General features: G+C 54.7%; 1 protein-coding gene across 1 annotated transcript; it reads right to left on the bottom strand.

The window, feature by feature from the left end:
• Positions 1 to 3789: 3789 nt before the first annotated feature.
• NAT16 (N-acetyltransferase 16 (putative)) lies at positions 3790 to 20009 on the bottom strand. The gene is made up of 5 exons (XM_060282317.2): positions 19892 to 20009; positions 15491 to 15625; positions 11886 to 12104; positions 8609 to 8833; positions 3790 to 5648 (listed from the first exon to the last, which is right to left on the bottom strand). The coding sequence occupies exons 3-5, from the start codon at positions 12072 to 12074 to the stop codon at positions 5091 to 5093; spliced, it is 972 nt and encodes a 323-aa protein (XP_060138300.1). The 5' UTR covers positions 12075 to 12104; positions 15491 to 15625; positions 19892 to 20009; the 3' UTR covers positions 3790 to 5090.
• Positions 20010 to 20544: the final 535 nt, after the last annotated feature.

Below are 20544 nucleotides of genomic sequence, written 5' to 3'. Positions count from 1 at the left end.
CACCCACCAACCCTGGCAAGCATGTCCAATGGTCAGGGGTTATGGGCATTGTGAGCCAACTTCTAGATTCAACAATTTGACATATATGCTTCAAAACTTAATAAATTTATCTTCTTTTTTACCTCCCACCCCGTGTTTTTATTTCTACCCCTCTGCTGCACATAACCTCTCATACTATAAAGGTAAAGGTAAAGGGGCCCCTGACCATCAGGTCCAGTCGTGTCCGACTCTGGGGTTGCGGTGCTCATCTCGCTCTATAGGCCGAGGGAGCCGGCGTTTGTCCGCAGACAGCTTCCAGGTCATGTGGCCAGCATGACAAAGCTGCTTCTGGCGAACCAGAGCAGCGTACGGAAACGCCGTTTACCTTCCCGCCGGAGCGGTCCCTATTTATCTACTTGCACTTTGATGTGCTTTCGAACTGCTAGGTGGGCAGGAGCTGGGACCGAGCAATGGGAGCTCACCCCGCTGCAGGGATTCGAACCGCTGACCTTCTGATCAGCAAGCCCTAGACTCTGTGGATTAGCCCACAGCGCCACCATAACAATACCATATTCTTTAATTTCGTCTCTGGCTCATAATTCAGTTCCTGCTCATGAGTTCACCACAGTCCACAATTTAAAGCTGTGTGTCTGAGGTTTATTCTTTTGCGGCGGGGGGGGGGGCTGTTTTTGGCTCCAGAACATTCCCTGCAAAAATCTGCTCTTTAAAGCTGAACTGGAGCAAATATCAGTCCTTGGAAAACCCAAACTGATGTTTGTTCTCATTCAGCTTTAAAGAATGGGGTTTTGCAGAAAAAGCTTTGGAAGGGGGGAAAGTCACAGTCTTTCTTTCTTTCTTTCTTTGCCAGATCATTTCTTTGGTTTTCCAAATTTTTACCAAATCAGCCACATTAAAACAAATTTAATACAATTCCCTCCCCCCAAAAAAATGGGTTCCTACACTCTGTTCTTGATGTGTCCAAAGGTTCTTCTTGTTGCTGCATTATTTCCCTAGTTATTTCTAATTCCAATAATAATAATAATAATAATAATAATTTATTATTTATACCCCACCCATCTGGCTGGGTCTCCCCAGCCACTCTGGGCGGCTTCCAACAAAAGAATAAAACACAATAATCTACTAAACATTAAAAGCCTCCCTAAACAGGGCTGCCTTCAGATGTCTTCTAAAAGTCTGGTAGTTGTTTTCCTTTTTGACATCTGTTGGGAGGGCGTTCCACAGGGCAGGCGCCACCACCAAGAAGGCCCTCTGAGGGCCTAGTTCCCTGCAACTTGGCTTCTCGCAACGAGGGAACCACCAGAAGGCCCTCGGTGCTGGACCTCAGTGTCCGGGCAGAATGATGGAGGTGGAGATGCTCCTTCAGGTATACTGGACTGAGGCCAGGCCTGGCTCTAGGGGTAGTCTTGGTGGTGCGGGGCGGCAGGGCTGGCAGGAGGATGCTGCGTGGCAAAGCCGCGCGGAAGCCATGCTGTGCGCTGCGCCCACCCACCAGGGCATGGGCGCCAGAACGATCTCCGCGCCAGGGCGCCTGACCGGCTTGAGACGGCCCTGCTAATTCCCATTCCATTCCTTACAATTAACCTTACATATTACAATAGTTTTTTGTTTTTGTTTTTAAACTTATTATCCTTCAGGAGAGCAGCAGCTCATGCGTTAAATTTTGGAAAGCTTCTTTATAAATAGGACGTCCCCTCGCCTTCCACGGCGCAATGCGCACTGCAGACGCACAAACCCTACCCTCCGACATTTCTCCAATGAAAATAGGGACATCCTATTCCATCATCCTCATCTGTGTATTCCTCCCATCTAACTGGGTTTCCCCAGCCACTCTGGGCAGCTTCCAACATATACAAAAACATCAAACTTCCCTATACAGGGCTGCCTTCAGGTGTCTTCTAAATGCATGATGGTAAAAACAAATACAATATGAAGGTCCAAGCAGTATGGTGATCAAAGGAGCAAAGCTTTTTTTGGGGGGGGGAATGGGGTGCCATTCATGCTTCAGCCATTCCCTCCACTCCCCCCCCCCAACCCCTTTCTTTGCTAGGTTCTTCAGTCTGCTAAGATTTCAGGACAAACACACAAACGAGGAGGGGTTTGCCCCCTGACCTTACATGAGAACTGTGTATTTTAACTTCCATTCAAGAATTGTGTTTAGAGGCAGCCAGGGGTCAGGTGCAAACTCTCTACAAATCATAGAATCATAGAGTTGGAAGAGACCACAAGGGCCATCCAGTCCAACCCCCTGCCAAGCAGGAAACACCATCAAAGCATTCTTGACATATGCCTGTCAAGCCTCTGCTTAAAGACCTCCAAAGAAGGAGACTCCACCACACTCCTTGGCAGCAAATTCCACTGCCGAACAGCTCTTACTGTCAGGAAGTTCTTCCTAATGTTTAGGTGGAATCTTCTTTCTTGTACTTTGAATCCATTGCTCCGTGCCTGCTTCTCTGGAGCAGCAGAAAACAACCTTTCACCCTCCTCTATATGACATCCTTTTATATATTTGAACATGGCTATCATATCACCCTTAGCCTTCTCTTCTCCAGGCTAAACATTCCCAGCTCCCTAAGCCGTTCCTCATAAGGCATTGTTTCCAGGCCTTTGACCATTTTGGTTGCCCTCCTCTGGACACGTTCCAATTCGTCAGTATCCATCTTGAACTGTGGTGCCCAGAACTGGACACAGTACTCCAGGTGAGGTCTGACCAGAGCAGAATACAATGGTACTATTACTTCCCTTGATCTAGATGCTATACTCCTATTGATGCAGCCCAGAATTGCATTGGCTTTTTTAGCTGCTGCATCACACTGTTGACTCATGTCAGGTTTGTGGTCTACCAAGACTCCTCGATCCTTTTCATCCTGAGTGGCATCCCTAAGGCAGTTGGATGGCGCCTTGTCTGCCTCCTTCCGGCAACTCTTGCAGCCCAACTGGATTGCTCTGCTTTCCTTTGGACCACCTCAGCCAGGCTGAGAGTCTTGTCCTCTGGGCAGGACCTCCAGGCTTGCACCCCAGGGAGGCCACTTCAATGCTGCTAATGTCGTGGTTTGGTTTCACTCCTGGAGGGACACTCCATTGTCTCTCGAGACATATGGATGCCCACAACAGCTCAAAAGCGCGTAAGGACATTAAGAGCAGCTTGCAGAACCAGGCCAATGGCCCACTGAGCCCAGCCTCCCGTTCCTGCAGGGGGCAAACAGATGCCCATCATGGGTAACTCACAAGCAGGATCAGCACCCAAGAGCAGCTCTCCCCTTCTGTGGCCACCAAAGCGGAACACAAGATAGACTGTCCTGCATCTTCCAAAGACGTTTCAAACGAAACCGCAAATCTTAAGCAGAGAAAACGGTGGCAAATGTTTATACTTTTTGTAAGGTGTAGATATAGTGCTGCTATCTTTAGGTAGCTAGTATTTCTTTATGTTAACCGCCCCATGTGCAAGGATGTGTTTGCAGAAAATACAGTGTATAAATAAATATGTCTCATGATGGAGAGCTCAGTCAATAGAGCAGGAGACTCTTGAACTCAGGGTCGTGGGTTCGCGCCCAATGTTGGACGAAAGATTCCTGCATTGCAGGGGGCTGGACTAGATGACCCTGGGGACCCCACAGAGAGAGCAGGACCCACACAGAGAGAGCAGGATACCAGGTTCCCACAAACTGGGGTTGTGTATGTTGGGGTGTGTGTGTTGTGTGTGTTCTGGGATCACCTGTCGGCTCCGACTCCCAAGGGATCCCGCATGCACAGGCCGCCATGCACAGCGCAAGAAAGCTCCCCACACATTTTGCACACCATAGATTTATAAATATATCTCCATTTACAAGAATCTAATATTGCACGTTAGTCAGTCTGAAAGCGGCGCTAGGGGGAAAGGGCTGGGGGGAGTGCAAGGCAAGATCATGGGGAGGGGGCAGGGGGGGTGAGGTGGTCCGCCAGGGTCTGCTAAGCCCCACAAGGTCCCTTCTGCACAGGTCGGGGAGGTCGCAGCGACCTTGGTGCAAGTTCCGCCATCAGTCATCACATCCCCGGCCTCCATCGCCACGTCAACCGTTGCCAGGCGCCGCCCCGTGCGTCAGCCTCGTTGCTAGGCTCCCTCAGCCGCTGCCATGTCAACCGTTGCAAAGGGTGGGGGGGCGCCTCCTCCGTCACCATGTCAGCTGTTGCTAAGCTCCTGGCTGGGGGGGGAGGAAGGTTGGGCGGAGGGGGGCTGCACAAGTGAAAGGGGCTATTGCTGCGCGACTCTCGCTGCCCCCCCCACCCGAAAACACACACTAAAGTCTGGGAGGAGCCCTGACTGGGTCCAGTGGCTCTCTGGTGGTCCCCCCTCCCCCCCAGGACCTCATATGGGCTTCCCTTAAAAGTGTCTGTTGCACCACAACATCCTGGAGAACCCTTGCCTCCGTTTTAAAGAAAGCCAGGTTTCTAGCCCTCGTGGACCTAGAGATGAGCTTGCAATGATGGAATCTGTTGCAGGTGAAATCTCAGCATCCTAACCTCCCAGCTCATTATCAGCAGAGCCGAGGGCTGCAAAGAACAGGGTGCAAATGGAATCTAGGCCAAACTCCTCTTGGTTCACCCACAGCTCTAAGATCTGGATTGTTCCAAACAGAGGCTGCCTCCTCTCTCTCCCACCCATGGGTGCCCATTGCCCGGGGTGGGGAACGGTTTGCCAGGGACCAGCCAGCCGCTCCAGCAAGAACCTCCTCCAAGCCCCGCCACCCCTGATTTCTCCGCTGCTGCCCCATCCAGCTCTCCGGACCCAGCCACCCACCCAGCTAACTGCTGCCCAGGGAAGGAAGGGAGAATTGGGGGTTATATATATATATTTATCTAGTCATCCTCTACATCAGGGGTGGAGGTGGGGGGACCACTGGGTTTGGGTCGGGGTTAACCAAGTATTTCCAGGATAAAATGTTAAAAGGCTCAGAAAGTGCTGCGTTGCAGGGGAATGGGGGGATGGAGGAGGGAGGGAGGGAGGGAGGGAGGGAGGGAGGGGAGAGGGAGGGGAGGAGGGGGCCCTGCCCCTCCTCCCTCTCCCACCCACCCCGGAGCCCCCAGCCGCTGCCTCCTTGGCCTCCCCCAACCTCTCAGATGTCGGACTCCAGCAGGTACTGTTCGGTGTAGTCCTTGGCCAGCTCCAGGCCCAGGGCCGATTGGCAGAAGGCGGCCATGTCTAACCACAGGGCTGGCTCCAGGAACAGCTGGCACATGACCTTCCCTTGCTGGGCGGTGGGCACCTGGAGGCGCAGGTGGTGGAGCAGCTGGCTCTTGACATGCGCCAGGTTGCGCCCGAAGGCGTCGATGTTGAGGTAGAACCAGTCCTCTCCCAGCGGGATGGGGAAGGGCCGGGTGCTGAGGGTGGCCACGGTGGGGCGGGCCTTCTGGTCAACCACCCAGCAGAGGTCCTTCTTCATCAGCAGGCCCAGGTTGCCGGCGGTGGCCTTGAAGGGTTGCCAGTCCTGGATGATGGTCTGGTTGGGCAGAACCTCCCGCTGGAAGGAATCTCGCAGAACCACCTCAGGGACCTCGCTCTCCAGGAGGAGCTCGGAGGGCTCCGGGCAGAAGCCGCTCTCGGCCAGCGCCAGCACCACAGCGTCCAGGCGAGAGAGGAGCTCTTGGGCATCAAAGCGCACCAGCAGGATCCCCTGGAGAGAAGGAGGAAGAGGAAGGGGAGGAAGAAGAAGAAGAAGAGGAGGAGGAGGAGGAGGAGGAGGAGGAGGAGGAGGAGGAGGAGGAGGAGGAGGAGGAGGAGGAGGAGGAGGAGAATTCAGAGCAGCACCAGGTGGAGGAGAAAGAGGAGGCAGTCTCCTCATCTGGAAAGGTCCTGAGATGGAATCACAGAGTTCCTTCTCAGGATCTGACCACAAGCAACCCAGGACCATAGGGAGCAGGCAGCGCTCCACTTCCAAGACCAACTGAAGGCAGCTCTACCTGCTGAGACAGACACAGCCCCACCCCACAGCTCTCTCTTTGCAGTCTCCCCACCCCACCCACTTGGGACCTGACGTCAGTCCGGAAACATGCATGGGAAGAGGGGGCAGAGGTAGATTTAGGGGAGCACGGCCGGTTTACCCAAAGCGGGTTGCTGAGCTGAGAGGCTGCCACAATAATAATAATAATAATAATAATAATAATTTATTATTTATACCCCGCCCATCTGGCCGGATCTCCCCAGCCACTCTGGGCGGCTTCCAACAAAAGAATAAAACACAATAATCTATTAAACATTAAAAGCCTCCCTGAACAGGGCTGCCTTCAGATGTCTTCTAAAAGTCTGGTAGTTGTTTTCCTCTTTGACATCTGTTGGGAGGGCATTCCACAGGGCAGGCACCACCACCGAGAAGGCCCTCTGGCTAGTTCCCTGCAACTTGGCTTCTCGCAATGAGGGAACCGCCAGAAGGCCCTCGGTGCTGGACCTCAGTGTCCGGGCAGAACGATGGAGGTGGAGACACTCCTTCAGGTATACTGGACCGAGGCCATTTAGGGCTTTAAAGGTCAGCACCAACACTTTGAATTGTGCTCGGAAACGTACTGGGAGCCAATGTAGGTCTTTCAGGACCGGTGTTATGTGGTCCCAGCGGCCGCTCCCAGTCACCAGTCTAGCTGCTGCATTCTGGATTAGTTGTAGTTTCCGAGTCACCTTCAAAGGTAGCCCCACGTAGAGCGCATTGCAGTAGTCCAAGCGGGAGATAACTAGAGCATGCAACAAAGGAAAGGACTCTCACAATGGAAGGTGACAGGTGCCAAATTTGGGCACCACTGAAATTTGAAAGCCCAGAGTCCCCCACTTGGGATGGGGGAAAGCCAGCAGCTCCACCCCAGAACCTATTTGACATAGGTTCAAGGACACAGAAGCCTGTCTCAGCCTCTTCAGAAACTAAGCACCACCCCTCGCTCCACTTTGGGACGGGCCCCTAGAGTCATAGAACTGCAGGATAGCTCTGTGGGTTAGAGCCTTGTGCCGATAATGCCCAGGCTGTGGGTTCAATCCCCATATTGGCCAGCTGCCTATTCCTGCATTGCAGGGGGTTGGACTAGATGATCCTTAGGCTCCCTTCCTGTGGGATATTTACAATGCAGTCAAACTAACGATTCAGGTTTGCTAAATAGGCACATGGTGGGAGCTGAAGCTGACAGAGTTTTCATGTAAGCTTGCTAGAGAGGACTCTGTGAGAGACAATCCTTCTATGCCCTGACTGCGTGGAGGGCATAGCCATGTTAAGGGGTGATATGATAGCCATGCTCAAATATATAAAAGGATGTCATATAGAGGAGGGAGAAAGGTTGTTTTCTGCTGCTCCAGAGAAGCGGACATGGAGCAATGGATTCAAGCTACAAGAAAGAAGATTCCACCTCAACATTAGGAAGAACTTCCTGACAGTAAGAGCTGTTCGGCAGTGGAATTTGCTACCAAGGAGTGTGGTGGAGTCTCCTTCTTTGGGTGTCTTTAAGCAGAGGCTTGACAGGCATATGTCAAGAATGCTTTGATGGTGTTTCCTGCTTGGCAGGGGGTTGGACTGGATGGTCCTTGTGGTCTCTTCCAACTCTATGATTCTATGATATCTTCCCCCACCTTCCTGGGCATATCCTCTTTTTTCTCTTTTTCCGTCACTCTTCCCAACAAGCCAAGAATGTGAGAACATCTGCATGTCTGAGCTCCAAAGCTGGTCTGAAGGGATGTCTTGGAAACTGAATTACCATTTTAAGCCAGTCTGAACAAAACTGCTTTGCAACAAGAGTAAAGTCGTACCTTGGTTCTCAAACAGAATCCGTTCGAACATCCGGAAAATGTTCGAAAACCAAGGTGTGGCTTCCAATTGGCTACAGGAGCTTCTTGCACTCAATCGGAAGCCATCAGACTTTAGGCTTCCAAAAAACGTTTGGAAACCGGAACACTCACTTCCGAGTTTGTGGCGTTCGGGAGCCAAAAAAGATGAGTACCAAGGCGTTTGAGAACCAAGGCACAACTGTAAATGCTCTTTTTACCTTTTGCAAGATTGTGTGTGGTTATTATTTTAAGGGGAGAAAAGGGGCAAATACCAGGAAAAACCAGTTTGCCTTAAATCCTGGATTGCTTAAACCGAAAGCCTAAAACATGGGTAGGCAAACTAAGGCCCGTGGACCGGATGCAGCCCAATCACCTTCTCAATCTGGCCTGCAGACGGTCCAGGAATCAACGTGTTTTTACATGAGTAGAATGTGCCGTTTTATTTAAAATGAATCTCTGGTTTATTTGTGGGGCAAAGGAATTCATTCTCCCCCCCAAAAAAAATATAGTCCAGCCCCCCACAAGGTCTGAGGGACAGTGGACTGGCCCCCTGCTGAAAAAGTTTGCTGACCCCTGGCCTAAAACTTGCCCATCTAAGCTGCAAAAGGATGCTCCCTGCTGAACTCACAAGGAAGGAATAGATCTCAGGATCTATTCACATCCCTACAATTCCAGCTTTACAATTCTACGATCTCTTAGTGGGAGCTCCCCTGCTGGCCAGGCTTGATCCTCAGTCACTCTGTGCATGCGCAGAGTTCCTCCCTCCCTCCCTCCATGTGCTCTGACACGGGGGTGGCGGGGAGGGGAGGCGTACCTCTGTCCGCGTGGTTCCCTCACCTGCTTTGCGATGACACGGTACTTCTTGAAGTCCTTGGGTCCCAGCTTGTCGTCCCGGGTCAAGCGCGACACCTTGACCTCGGGGTGCTTCTCCTTGACCATCTCTGAGCAGAATCGCTGGAGGACCCCGGCCACCCCTTTCCCTCGCTCCCAGGGGGCCACGCGGAGCCCCTCCACCAAGGCCGTCTCCCCGGAGTCGATGATGTAGATTGACTGGAGCCCAATCTGGTTGTTGGGTGGGGTGGGGTGGGGTGGGGACGGGAGGGGAGGGGGAGATATAGGGCAGGGGAGGAGGGGGGAAGGGGAGGGGAAGATATAGGGCAGGGGAGGAGGGGGGAAGGGGAGAGAGCAGAGAGTTTAACCCTTAGTGCGCTGCACCAAGTCACCTATAATCTTGAAAAAAATCTGTAATTGGAAAAAATGGTGGCGTTAATTAAACAAAGTTAGGTGAGGAAGGGGGGCAGGTGGGGGCGGGCGGGTGAGGGGGGGTTGGGCGAGGTGGGAGGCAGAGAGAGAGGAGAGGGGGGAAACCGCTGTTGGCACACATTTTTAAGCAATTACACAAAAAGAGAACAACAAAAAAATACAGGCATATAGAGGGGTATATATATAGAGATATATATTTATATATAGGGAAGGTCACAGAGTAAGCTGATCATACTAGTACCATTGGACGGGGCCCTTTACGCTACGGGGGTCTCAAGAGCAGAGACACACAAAGAGGGAGACATTTATTTTGGAAACTTGTGTCCTGAGGCCGAACTGTAAGGATTTAGGATCCGCGCTGCAGCAGCCCCTCCACGGTTCCTCCGAGGGAGCCCCGCCACCTTCCTGGACGGGGGGCCTGATCCCCCACACACCTACGTGAATAAAATCCAGCGAAAATCATTCGGTTTTTATCCATTGCTTTTTTTTCTTTTTTTTATAATTAAAAAAAAATAGAGAGAGAGAGAAAGAGAGAGAGGGAGGGAGGCAGAGAGAGAGAGAGAAAAAGAAAAAGCCCAGAGTGAAGCTGGAAACAGAATGTCATAAAATCATCAGTAGACGGGAGAGAGAGAGAGAGATAAAAGAGAGAGAGAAAGATGGTGAGGAACACCCAGGCACCGGAACTGGAGGAATCGCAGTCGGGAGGGGTCCCCAAGGGTCATCTAGCCCAGCCCAGGAGTAACAGTTAAGGGGGCCTGAGAGTTTGGGCCGATGGAAGGCTTGTCAAGCTCTTTCCATCCACAGGTGACCCCAGAAAGCGAGGGCTTTAATGCCCAACCCTTGCCTAGGAGGGAGACAGCCTTCTTGGGAAATAATAATAATAATAATAATAATAATAATAATAATAATAATAATAATAATGGCGGCACACTGAGCCCCAACAGAGGAAGGGCTCCAACCCCTGCAGTTCCCCCCCCCCCAACAGTCCAGACTAAGATTTTATGCAGGAAGACCTGGAGGTGTTTGAGGTCGCATGCAATGCAGATTTTGGGAAACACCCCATGACTTTGGGGGGGGGGTGCTCCCCCACCACACACACACACACCATAAGGCTGGATGGGGGGGTCCAATCGCAACCACCCCAGTAGGATTTAGGCTGGCACAATCGGCTGGTGGCAGATTTCATCCGACCAGACAGAGTTAGGCTCCATTTCCCAGCCGCTTTCCTGGAAACCCCCGCAGGATGAGGAGGGGCGAATGCGAAAGCCACGTCCAGTTCCGGTGCTGGCGTTACACACGCGTGGGCAACAGACTTACCCATAAGCTCCAGGCTCCCCCCCCCCCAAATCTCCCCACCCCAAACCCAATGTGTGTGAAGAGTGCGATCTGGGGGGTGGGGGTGGAGAGACCCCTCTTCTCTGGTGCCCGGAAGCTGGCACCAGGGGCCCCAAAGTGGGAGGGGGTGCCAGGAGGCCTTGAGCTGCTCAGGACCCTGCTATGGAGCAAATTACACGACCGGTCGCAGGAGCTTCCCTCTCCTCAGGAGATCTGCCTGGATCAGGGCCGTGGACATGCAGTTTGCCTTCCGCCGAGTCAAGTGTAAGGAGGCCAGAAGACCCCTGATGAAGCTGGATCAGGCCAGTGGGGGCCCAACTAGTCCAGCATCCGGGGGCCAAACAGGTGCCCCAAAGGGGAACCCACAAGCAGAATCCGAACACAGGATCCGAATCCCCTCCTGCAGATTCCAGCAACTGGGATCCAGAAGCATCGCTGCCTCCAGATGTCTAGGCAGAACCCAGCGCATGAATTTCTCTAGTCATCTTTAAAAGCCATCCTGCAGCAGGGAGTTCCATAGTTTATCTGTATGGGGGGGAAAGGCTTCCTTCTCTCTGCCCTGAATCGCCAGCATCAGCTCCACTGGGTGATCACGAGTTCTCTCCACTTTCTCCTCGCCTTGCGTAATTTCACAAACTCCCTCACCTGCTTTCTGAATCAAAATGTCCCTTCCCCGTACAGGGAGAGTCGCTCAGTCTTCCTCGATCGCTTTGTCTGCTCTCTTCTGAACCTTCTCCAACTCTGCGATATCCTTTTTGGGGTGAGGCGACCAGAACGGCACATCGTATTATTTCAAATGTGGTCGCACAATGGCTCTCTTCCTATTGATCCCTAGCACGCGAGAGATACTATATCATTTGAATCACCTCCATGGTGGTTTTGTGGTTATATAGATCACCTTTCCCCCTTTTTTTGCAGAATCACAGAATCGTAGAGTTGAGAGCGACCCCCCCAAACGTCATCCAGCACAACCCCAGCCATGCAGGAATCACAGCTGAAGCACCTGGCCTCTCCTTAAAAACCTGCAACGAATCATGGAACTGTAGAATTGGAAGGGACCCCCAAGGGTCATCTAGCTCAACCCCCTGCAACGCAGGAGCCGCAGCTAAATTTCATTTGCAGGCTCTGAGGGTTTATGCTTCTGCTTACTGTCATTCCTATTCCCATGCAGGAAAACAACAACGATAAGGTTAGAATCCTAAGCGTTTTGAGGGATCCCCCAGTGGTCATCCAGCCCAACCCCCTGCAATGCAGGAAGGAAATCCCTAGCAAGGACCCTGGCAGGCAGCGACTTTACTGGGCCCTCCTTAGTTTGAGTTGCTCCATAGCAGCACCCACCAAGACGACCCCCCCCCCATTCATTTCAGCCTCCCAGATGGCAGAGGTCCTCTCCCCCCAGCCTCAGCCTCCCAGGGACCCCCGTGGCTGCTCAGGCCAGCCGGGGGCCCTGGGAGGAAAGGCTCTCGTGGGGGGAGAGGATGAAGCTGGCCGGCCCGGCTCCCCCCACCGCTCTCACCACAGCTCCGTTCTTCTTGGCCAGCACGACGGTGCGGTTGGGCTCCCGGATCCAGGCATGGTAGCGGCTGGGGAGGTAGTCCAACCCCCCGTAGATGCCCTTCGACATGGCCAGGATCTCCTCGAACTCCTTCTCGGTGGCCACCACAAACTCCAGCTGCGAGTCGGCACTGGGGCTCTCCAGCTTCATGTCTACACGCGAGGCTACAGACTTGTGCGGCTGCAGGGAGATAAACCTCCATGAAAACCACCCTGGGGGGGCTCCGCGCTGGCTGGGGGTCCCCAAGCTCCATGGGCCTCTGAAAACAAGCCGGTTAGACAGACACAGAAGGGCAAGAAAGGGGGCGGGCAGGGAAGGGGCGGCACTCGAGGCGCTTTGCTGCCCGGGGAGGGAGGGGAAGGGGGCGATGTGGCCCCCTCCCCACCACACCCCGCTAGTCCCAAATCTAAAAGGGGACCAGCCTGGCAGTGGGGCATTTAGGTGTGGTCCCTGCCTTGCAGGGGGTTGAGCTAGATGACCCTCAGGGTCCCCCTGCCGGCTCCAGAGTTCTGTGATCCTAAGAGCCCTGCCGGATCAGGCTAACGGCCCATCTAGTCATAGAATTGGCGAGTCGGAAGGGACCCTGAGGGTCATCTAGCCCAACCCCCTGCAAGGCAGGAATTGTCCAGCCTCCTGTTCTCTCTGGTGCCTGTTATGGGAAACCCGCAAGAAGGATCCAAGTGCGAGGGCTGAGCTCGCCCCTCTCCAGAGATTGGTATTCAGAAGCATTTGCTGCCTCTGACTATGGAGGGAGACCGTTCCATGGGCCAGGAGCCCATGATGGGCATATTCTCCTCCATGACTTTGTCTGATCCTCTTTCCAAGTTGATGGCTCTCACAACCTCTTGTGGGAGGGAGTTCCATAGTCTAATTAGTGCTGTGTGAGGAATCTTCCTGGTATCCGTCCTGAATCTCCCCACTTGGGAGATCAAGCAGGGGGGGATGTGGGGCAGGCCATGTTTAGCACTGCACCCATCCCAGGCTCTGGGCTTCTCCCCCCCCCCCTCACTGCCCGGGGTCTGTCTCTCTCTCTCACACACACACACACAAACACACACTCACACTGCAAAAATATTTCTTGTGCTTTTGAAGGTGATGGGGAGGGTTACGTAGCTTCTATAGTATGATTCCTCCCCATCCACCCAAAAAAATCTTGTTTTCTCTGCCCTGTTTACAGTTCCTCTCTGTGGCTCTGCTCTTATTTCTATCTGGTTGTTTTAAGATGTGTGTTTCCCCCTCCACAGCCACACCTTAAGATCCCATTTCGGACAGATTTTTCTTTTCTTTTCTTTTTTAGGGCGCGTAGAAAATACAAACAAGCCGAAGTTATGGGCTGCCTTTGCTCCTTGTTGCCGGTGTGTCAAAGCCAAACCCTTCGCTGTTGCCGCTTCATCCAAATCGTGTTTGCAGGAAAAACAAACGTTTCAAAGGCAAAAAAATAGTAAAAGGAAAGGGGGGGAAAGTGTGTTTTTCGGAAGGTGATGTCACCAAAGGTAAGGCCTCTTCGCAGAGGTATAATGGGCGGGGGCCGGTTCATCCATTGACAGACACACACACACACACACACACACACACACTCCAGAAACTGGGATTACTGGGAAAACTAAGATGGGGCATCACAGAGATGGGGTGTTTCTCATTTTCCAACTCTGTGCAGAATAACGAGACTCAAAACCATGTGAACAGGATACGGAGATGTTCTCCTCCTGGTCCTTCTCCCTGCCAATTGTCTGTCAGGTTAAAAACCCAGGTAACCCCTGGAAGCTGAAGTGTCACAACAAAAAACCCTCCCCTCCCAAAACCAGGTGCACTGAGGCTGCGTCCCCCACGGAGGGCCCCCCCCCTGCTCTCCTGATCTAACCAGTGCAGAACTAGCCTCTCTCTTCCTGCAAGCTTCCCACCCCCGGGCAACGGAGGGGAAGGGTACCTTCAGAAAAATGTCAGCAGAACCTGCTGGGCGGGGCCCAAAGCGGCCTATCTAGTCTAGCCTCCTGTCCTCACAGGGGACAATTCGATGCCCCAACTGGGAAGCCCCCAAGCCAGGACCTGAGTGCAAGAGCCGCACTCTCCACACACACATATCAGGTGATTTTCAGCCACTGTTATTACCGCCTCAGACTGTGGAGACAGAAAACAGCCCTCTCCTCCCCCTCCCCCCCCTCCATAAATTCGCCTCCTCCTCTTTTGCAGCTATCCAAGTTGGTGGCCGCCATTGCCTCTTGTGGCAGGGAGTTCCGCAGTTTAGTCTGCACTGCGCGAAGAAAGGCTTTCCTTTCTCAGTCCTGAATCCTCCAACATCGGATGTCCACAAGCTCTAGACGACAGCACTTTCTGTTCCGCTGGCTTGTCAGCTATGCTTAACTCTAGTTCGGCTACTTGCTGCGCGAACCTTCTTCCCGCCCTGAATCTCCTAACGTTCTCCCACACCGGCGGGCGGGAGGGGGCAGGTGGGGGCCATAACATTTCAGGTTAAGTGGGCAAAATGAGCATCGATCCATTCCACAGCCTAAAGCAGCCGGGGGGGGGGGACGGATGGTCTGGGGAGCCTTTTCTCCTCCAGGAAAGGACTAGCCTGGGCTCCACCCCAATTTCCTGGCGGAGGCAGTATTCAGTCTAATCCACCCCCCCAAAAAAAAGTGTTTCTGTAGCTTTCATGGTTGTTGATAGAAACCTCTTGACACATGGCACAGACAAACAAACAGCTCCTTGTCCACTGTGTCTCAGCCACAGCCCAGAGCCTCCTTGCTCTTGTGCGGGGACATTAACTTCAGTGGGTTTACTCAGAAGTAGGTGTGTTGTCAGTTGCAGCTTAGGAACTTGCTCCCCCACCTCCCGCATTTGCCAAGCTTGGGAACTTAGGAGAAATGGGGAAATGCCCTCAGGGCCTTCCAGCCCCCCATCAAGAAGTGCTTAGGATGGGGCCCTTGGGGCCCGAGCACCCACAAAACTTTGGTGCCACTGGAAGTCAGGTTCCGAGGCTGCGGGGCACATGACATCATGACCCCCATAACCAGGGGGCCAAGTCGGAGCTCCTGCGCTTAGGCGAGGGTTGCCCACCCCCATTTATTCAGCTCAGTACCAGAGTCCTAGCAAACCACCCATTTTGCTGCTGGCACCTCAAAAACGAAGGTGCCCAGTGGACCAAATCGACAATAACTGTCGGGGGGGGGTTTCCATTCCATGTTGTGCATTAAGAAAGGGGGTGCCCCCAGGCTTCCCCTTTCCCAGAAGGGGCTTACAACTATACAGTTTGCCCCCCCAGATATGTTATTAGGAAGCAAAACATGCAATCAGGGGGGAGCCTCTTCTTCAAGGCACAGCAGGTTACAATCCTGACTCTCGCAGGTGGTGCCCACCCAAGAAAAGCCCCATTGATGTGGCCCTAGTGCTGTTCCTCCCCCCCAGTCCAGAACTGCCCCCCGCCCTCGTTGCGCATGTTCTCCCCCTGCCCTTCCCCACAGCCCCCCAGAGTCAGCCACTGTGCCTTGAACCCCCTGTTCCCGCCGCCGCCATTGCAGGCATTTGTGAGAAGTTCAACACCAGATGGAAACAAAAACAAAGAAAACCTCTGCTTTACGGGTCGTTGTTACTTGGCTGATCTGCTCCCAGGGACGCTCTCACTGGTGGGGAACTGGTGGTACTGGTTGTACTGGTGGTGGCGGTGCTCCTGGCTCTGGCAGCCTCCGGCCTCAACCCAGGCGCTTTGGAGACAAAATCAGGACAATGAGGGGGGATTTTGATTCAGTCTGCCTTGGGGTGAGTGGGGTGGGGAGCAAACAGTCCCCCTAGCTGACTATAAGAACACATAAAAGTTCCAAGTTTCCATAAGACCTCTCTCTCTCTCTCTCTCTCTCACACACACACACACACACAATTTTACCACTCTGCCATGGGATGAAGCCTTGAGGGCATGTAAGCTCTCCACTCCCCTCATATAGTTGATTGTAGAGTTGGGACCCCCCCAAAGGTCATCTAGCCCAACCCCCCACAATGCAGAAATCCTCAACAAGGAATCCCTCCCAGGTGGCCATCCAACCTCTGCTTAAAGACCTCCAAGGAAGGAGAGTCCACCACCTTTCGAGGGAGGCTGTTCCACTGTCAAAACGGCTCTTAATGTCTTCCAAGTCCTTCCAGATGTTGAGTCGGAATCGTCTTTCATGTAACTTGGAGCCGTTGGTTTGAGTCTTACAGTCCAGAGCAGGAGAAAGCAAGCTGGCTCCTTTTTTCCATGTGTCATCCCTTCGGATGAGCTCTCCGTCTTCTCTCCTCCAAGCTAAACATCCCCAGATCCTTCAACCGTTCCTCACAAGCCTTGGTTTCCAGACCTTGCCCTTTTCTGCGCTCCTTCCAGCTTCTCAACATCCTTAAAAACTGGGGTGCCCAGAACTGGACACAGGACTCCAGGTGGGGTCTGACCAAGGCAGAAGAGAGTGACATTAGGACTTCCCTTACTGCCTGACCCCATCCTCTCTCTGCCAGAGGAACTCAGAGAATCTCCCACGCCTGAAGAGGAACCATTGAGTGAGTTGGGTCTGTTTAGGCTGGAGAAGAGGAGACTGAGGAGATATGAGAGCCATATCCTCAAACATCTGAAGGGCTGTCTCGTGGAAGAGGAGCAAGCTTGTTTCCTGCTGCTTCAGAGGGGAGAACCCAAACCAAGGGTCCTCCCCTCCGAAGGGAGATTCCGACTACACATCAGAAAGAACTTTCTGGCAGTAAGAACCGTCCGGAAGTGGAAGGGATTCCCTCAGAAGACGGCGACTCTCCTTCCTTGGAGGTTTGAAAGCAGAGGTTGGGCGACCACCAGAATGGAGCCTTCCAGCTTTACAATTCCTCGTTCTAATAGGAACTGCATCTTATTGCTTCGCTGTCTCCACAAATTGTGAACTCTGGGGCTGGCAGAGGGGGGGGGGTGAGTGAACGGGGCTCGAAGGAAGACACCAGGATCTCAGCGAGCAGAAGAGTGGCTGATTTCGTGGGGTTGTGGCAAGGACAGGCCCCTTCCCCCCGACCGCAAGGGACACTGGAAACCCAAGCCCAGCAGCCTTGGCTTGCAGGACCTGAGCTCCGGAAGCCCTTGACCCAGGTAAGGACTCGCACCTGAGACGCCGGCATCGCGTTTCCTCAGCAACTGGTCATGAATATTCCATGCCACGGAACTCGAGGCCTCTTCAGCCAGGAGACGAAAGAGGCCCCGGGAGAAACGAGGCCTGGAATATAAAACCAGGCGGAAACACTCGAAAGACCGATATTTTCCATCTCCCTGCAGGTGGGTCAGAGGGATCGGTTTGCTCCTGCGGCAGGAAGGGCTTCATGTGAGAGAGATCTCGGGTTCTCTCCCCCCATCCTCTCCTCCAACGCCGCCACCAGCCAAAGAACAGCCTTCATTGCCAGGTCTTGGCCTTGAGGGGGGTCATGTGACACTCGGCAAGAAGGAGGGACTTCTGCTCACCTGCAAAGGGCACATAGAGGAGGGGGTTCTGTGCAATTCTGGGCATCAGGGGCAAAGCTAGCTGCTGGGCTACTTATAGGGGCACTTGCACCCATGCAAGCCTGCCCCCGCCCCGCCCTGGAAGGTTGCATCACAGGCCTGCTGTGTGCAGAGTGCCCCCCCCTATGTTGCTGGCCTGGCCTGAGCCATCAGACCCCTCCTCACTGGCACGGCATTGGGACTTGGATTCGAGAGACAATGGAGTGCGCCTCCAGGGGTGAAGTCAAACGGCTGCATTAGCAGCACTGAAATGACCTCTCTGGGGCGTGTGCCGTGTGTCTGGGGGTCCTGGACTGCCCAGATGACAAGACCCCCCCCCTCAGCCTCACTGGTGTGGTCCAAAGGAAAGCAGAGCAAGACACTGGGCACCAGTCTGGCTACAGGGGTTGCCGAAAGGAGGCGGACAAGGAACCATCCAAGCATCTTGCGGACTCCACTCTGGATTCGTGGAGGGTTTACTCCGGAGTCTTTTCTTCTCCCGAAAATATCCCTCAAGGACGGAGTCTTCCTTCTCCCTGAAGGGCTCCCTTCCCAGGCGGGCGAGCCCCACCTGCCCCTCACTTCCCTCTACAGCAGGTGCAGAAACCGCCTTCTTGACCGCTGGACCCCTTCTTGGTCTCATGGACCAAGGGTGGACAAACTACCCCCAGAAGGAGGGCGATGTCCCTCAGCAGGGGTATTTCCTCTCGCCTAACACCCCACACGCCCCACTTGTGTGTACACACAGGCAATCAACTATAGACCCACTTTGTGGTGCTCCGTCCTCAAAAGGCGTCTAGGAGACCCACTTTCCATAAACAAACAAATAAATGGAGCTTTGCAGCTGGATCGGCCAAAGGGATCCCCTCTGGCCCAGCATCCCGTCCTCAGGATGGCCAACTCCCCTCCCCCGCAACAGCTCTCCCCCCAACCCCTTGCGATTCCTAGAAGCGGCCCTTGCTGGGAGACTTTCACTCTTGTTATCTGATTCCTGCAGGAGAGGGAGAAGCACGAAAGACGCCGCCTCCTTGGCCTCCTCCTCTGCCCTGAATGTGCCTGATCCTCTTTGGAAGCCGTCGCTGCTTCCTGCGTGAGGGAGTTCCGCAGTTTATCTGTGTGCCGCATGAAGAGGAGCTGCCTTTTGTGTGGCCTGGCCATCGGGTGACGCTGCCTGGTTATGCTGCGATAGGGCAGAGAGATGTGTGGGGAGGACGTGGGAGAGGCGCCCCGTCCACCTGTGCGGAGGAGGGAGGGGGAGGGGGAGCTGCGCCCCCCCAATACCCTTGGCGTGACCTCTGGCGCCGCCACGCTCCCCAACCCCCGCCGGTGCTGCCCCACAATCAATCCCCATCGATCTTCGTGGGGATTAATCAGGAACTGCCAAGACTGACGGGAATGGAAATTAACCAGGGGGGGCAATTAAAACGATCACCTCTCTAGACTCCTCCCCGCCCCCGCTTTCCCAGCATTGAACCAGTTCCATATAAAGCAGATGGTGCTGTTGGGGGGGGGGGGAGCAAGGAGCTTTGCAGCAACGCAGAGAGATCCTGATAGCCCTCCCCACCCCCACCCCAAATATCTGACGTGGGATTGGCGGGGGGGGAGGCAGGGTGAGGGTGGCAATGAGGCCCTGCTCCTCCTCCTCCTCCTCCATCTTTCCTGGCCGCCCTCCCTCCATCTCCCATCCCTCCCCCCTCGCCCCCCCTCTGGGCTCCATCTGTGCCGATGAGCCCCCCCCCTTCCCCAAGTCACATGCCCAGCCCTATAAATAGCAGGCACGAAGAAAGGAAATGCAACACCCCCCCTCCCCTGGAAGTGGGGCGGGAGGGTAGGGGGTGGGAGAGAAAGCGGAGCGGGAGGGGGCCACCTGAGAATTCAATGGGGATCCACGCCGCCGCCAAGCATCTCTGGGCGCGCCGGCTGTTCGTCGCCTCCCCCCACCACCCACAGGACGAACCGGCCCCCTCCCCAGGCAAAGCCACAGGCCCCCTGCTGGGAGGGGCTTCTCTCCGAGGAGATGGGGGCGGGGGCCGGAAATGGACCATTTCCAGTAGGGGCATTAATTGGCAGAAGAGGGCATAGCCAGGAGCGACTCCCCCTTCGCGAGAGGTTTTGCAGTGGGGAAGGGATGGGGGCGTCGGACGCGTCTCCCTCCCAGCTCCCTTCGATCGGGGGCGGGGGGGGGGTCTCCCATCGGCAGCCGGGAAGAAGAAGACAATGCCGGGAGAGAGAAATAGAGGAGGAAGGAAGACCTCGCTCAATCCCCCTCCCTCTCAAAGATCAGGGCGGTTCCCAGGCCCCCTCCCATCTATTCTCCCCACGGCGCCCCCCTTCGTGCACCTCTCCGCAAATCCTCCCTGAAGCCCCCAAAGACCGATCTCCGCCAAATGGGGTTGCCCAGTATAGAAACGCATTCCTCCTGCCGGAATGAAAAAGGACGCGGAGATTCTGGGCTGGTGGAGGTGAGCTGCCCCCCCCCCAACCCAATCCGCAGTACCTGCTGCGCGCAAGGAGAGAAGGAGAGCCGGGCAGACGCCGGGAACCGAGGCTGGGTCGGCGGGTCGGGTCTTCCTCCTCCTCTTCTTCCTCGGTCCCTTTTCGCCCAGGCTGCGCGCGGAGAGCCCTCCTCCGCCTCCCCCTATAAAGATGGAGAGAAGCCCCGCCCACCGCCGGGGAAGCCCCGCCTTCTCCTGCCCTCCGGGGCGGCGGGGGGTTCATCATCACTCCGGCGCGGTGGGGGGGCTCTCTCCCTCCCCCTTCCCCTCCTCCCGACGTCAGAGACGAGGATGGAGGAGGAGAAAGTGGGGAGAGAGGGCACTTAGGGACAAGGGCGCACGGCGGGGGGAGGACCCAGAAAGGAGACGGTGCTCACGACCCCCTTCCCGCCCCCTGCCATGCTCGCTGGAAGGACGGCGTCCGCACCCGCGAGTGCCGGGGACAGAAGACCCACCCGCGGCACCTGTTATGCGCACCTGGCAGGTCGCGCAAGAGAGGAGCCCACCCCCCAACAACAAGAACACGCGTGCGTGCGTTGCCAGGCTCATGAGCCGCGAAGGAATCGCGGAACTGTAGAGTTGGAAGGGATCCCAAGGGGTCATCCAGACCAACCCCCTGCAATACAGGAGGGAGAGGCCGCTTTGGACTGCCCAC

This window comes from Zootoca vivipara, chromosome 12, assembly GCF_965207765.1.
Source record: "Zootoca vivipara chromosome 12, rZooViv2.hap1.1, whole genome shotgun sequence".
NCBI lineage: Eukaryota > Metazoa > Chordata > Lepidosauria > Squamata > Lacertidae > Zootoca > Zootoca vivipara.
This window is presented reverse-complemented; position numbering and strand designations above follow the sequence as displayed.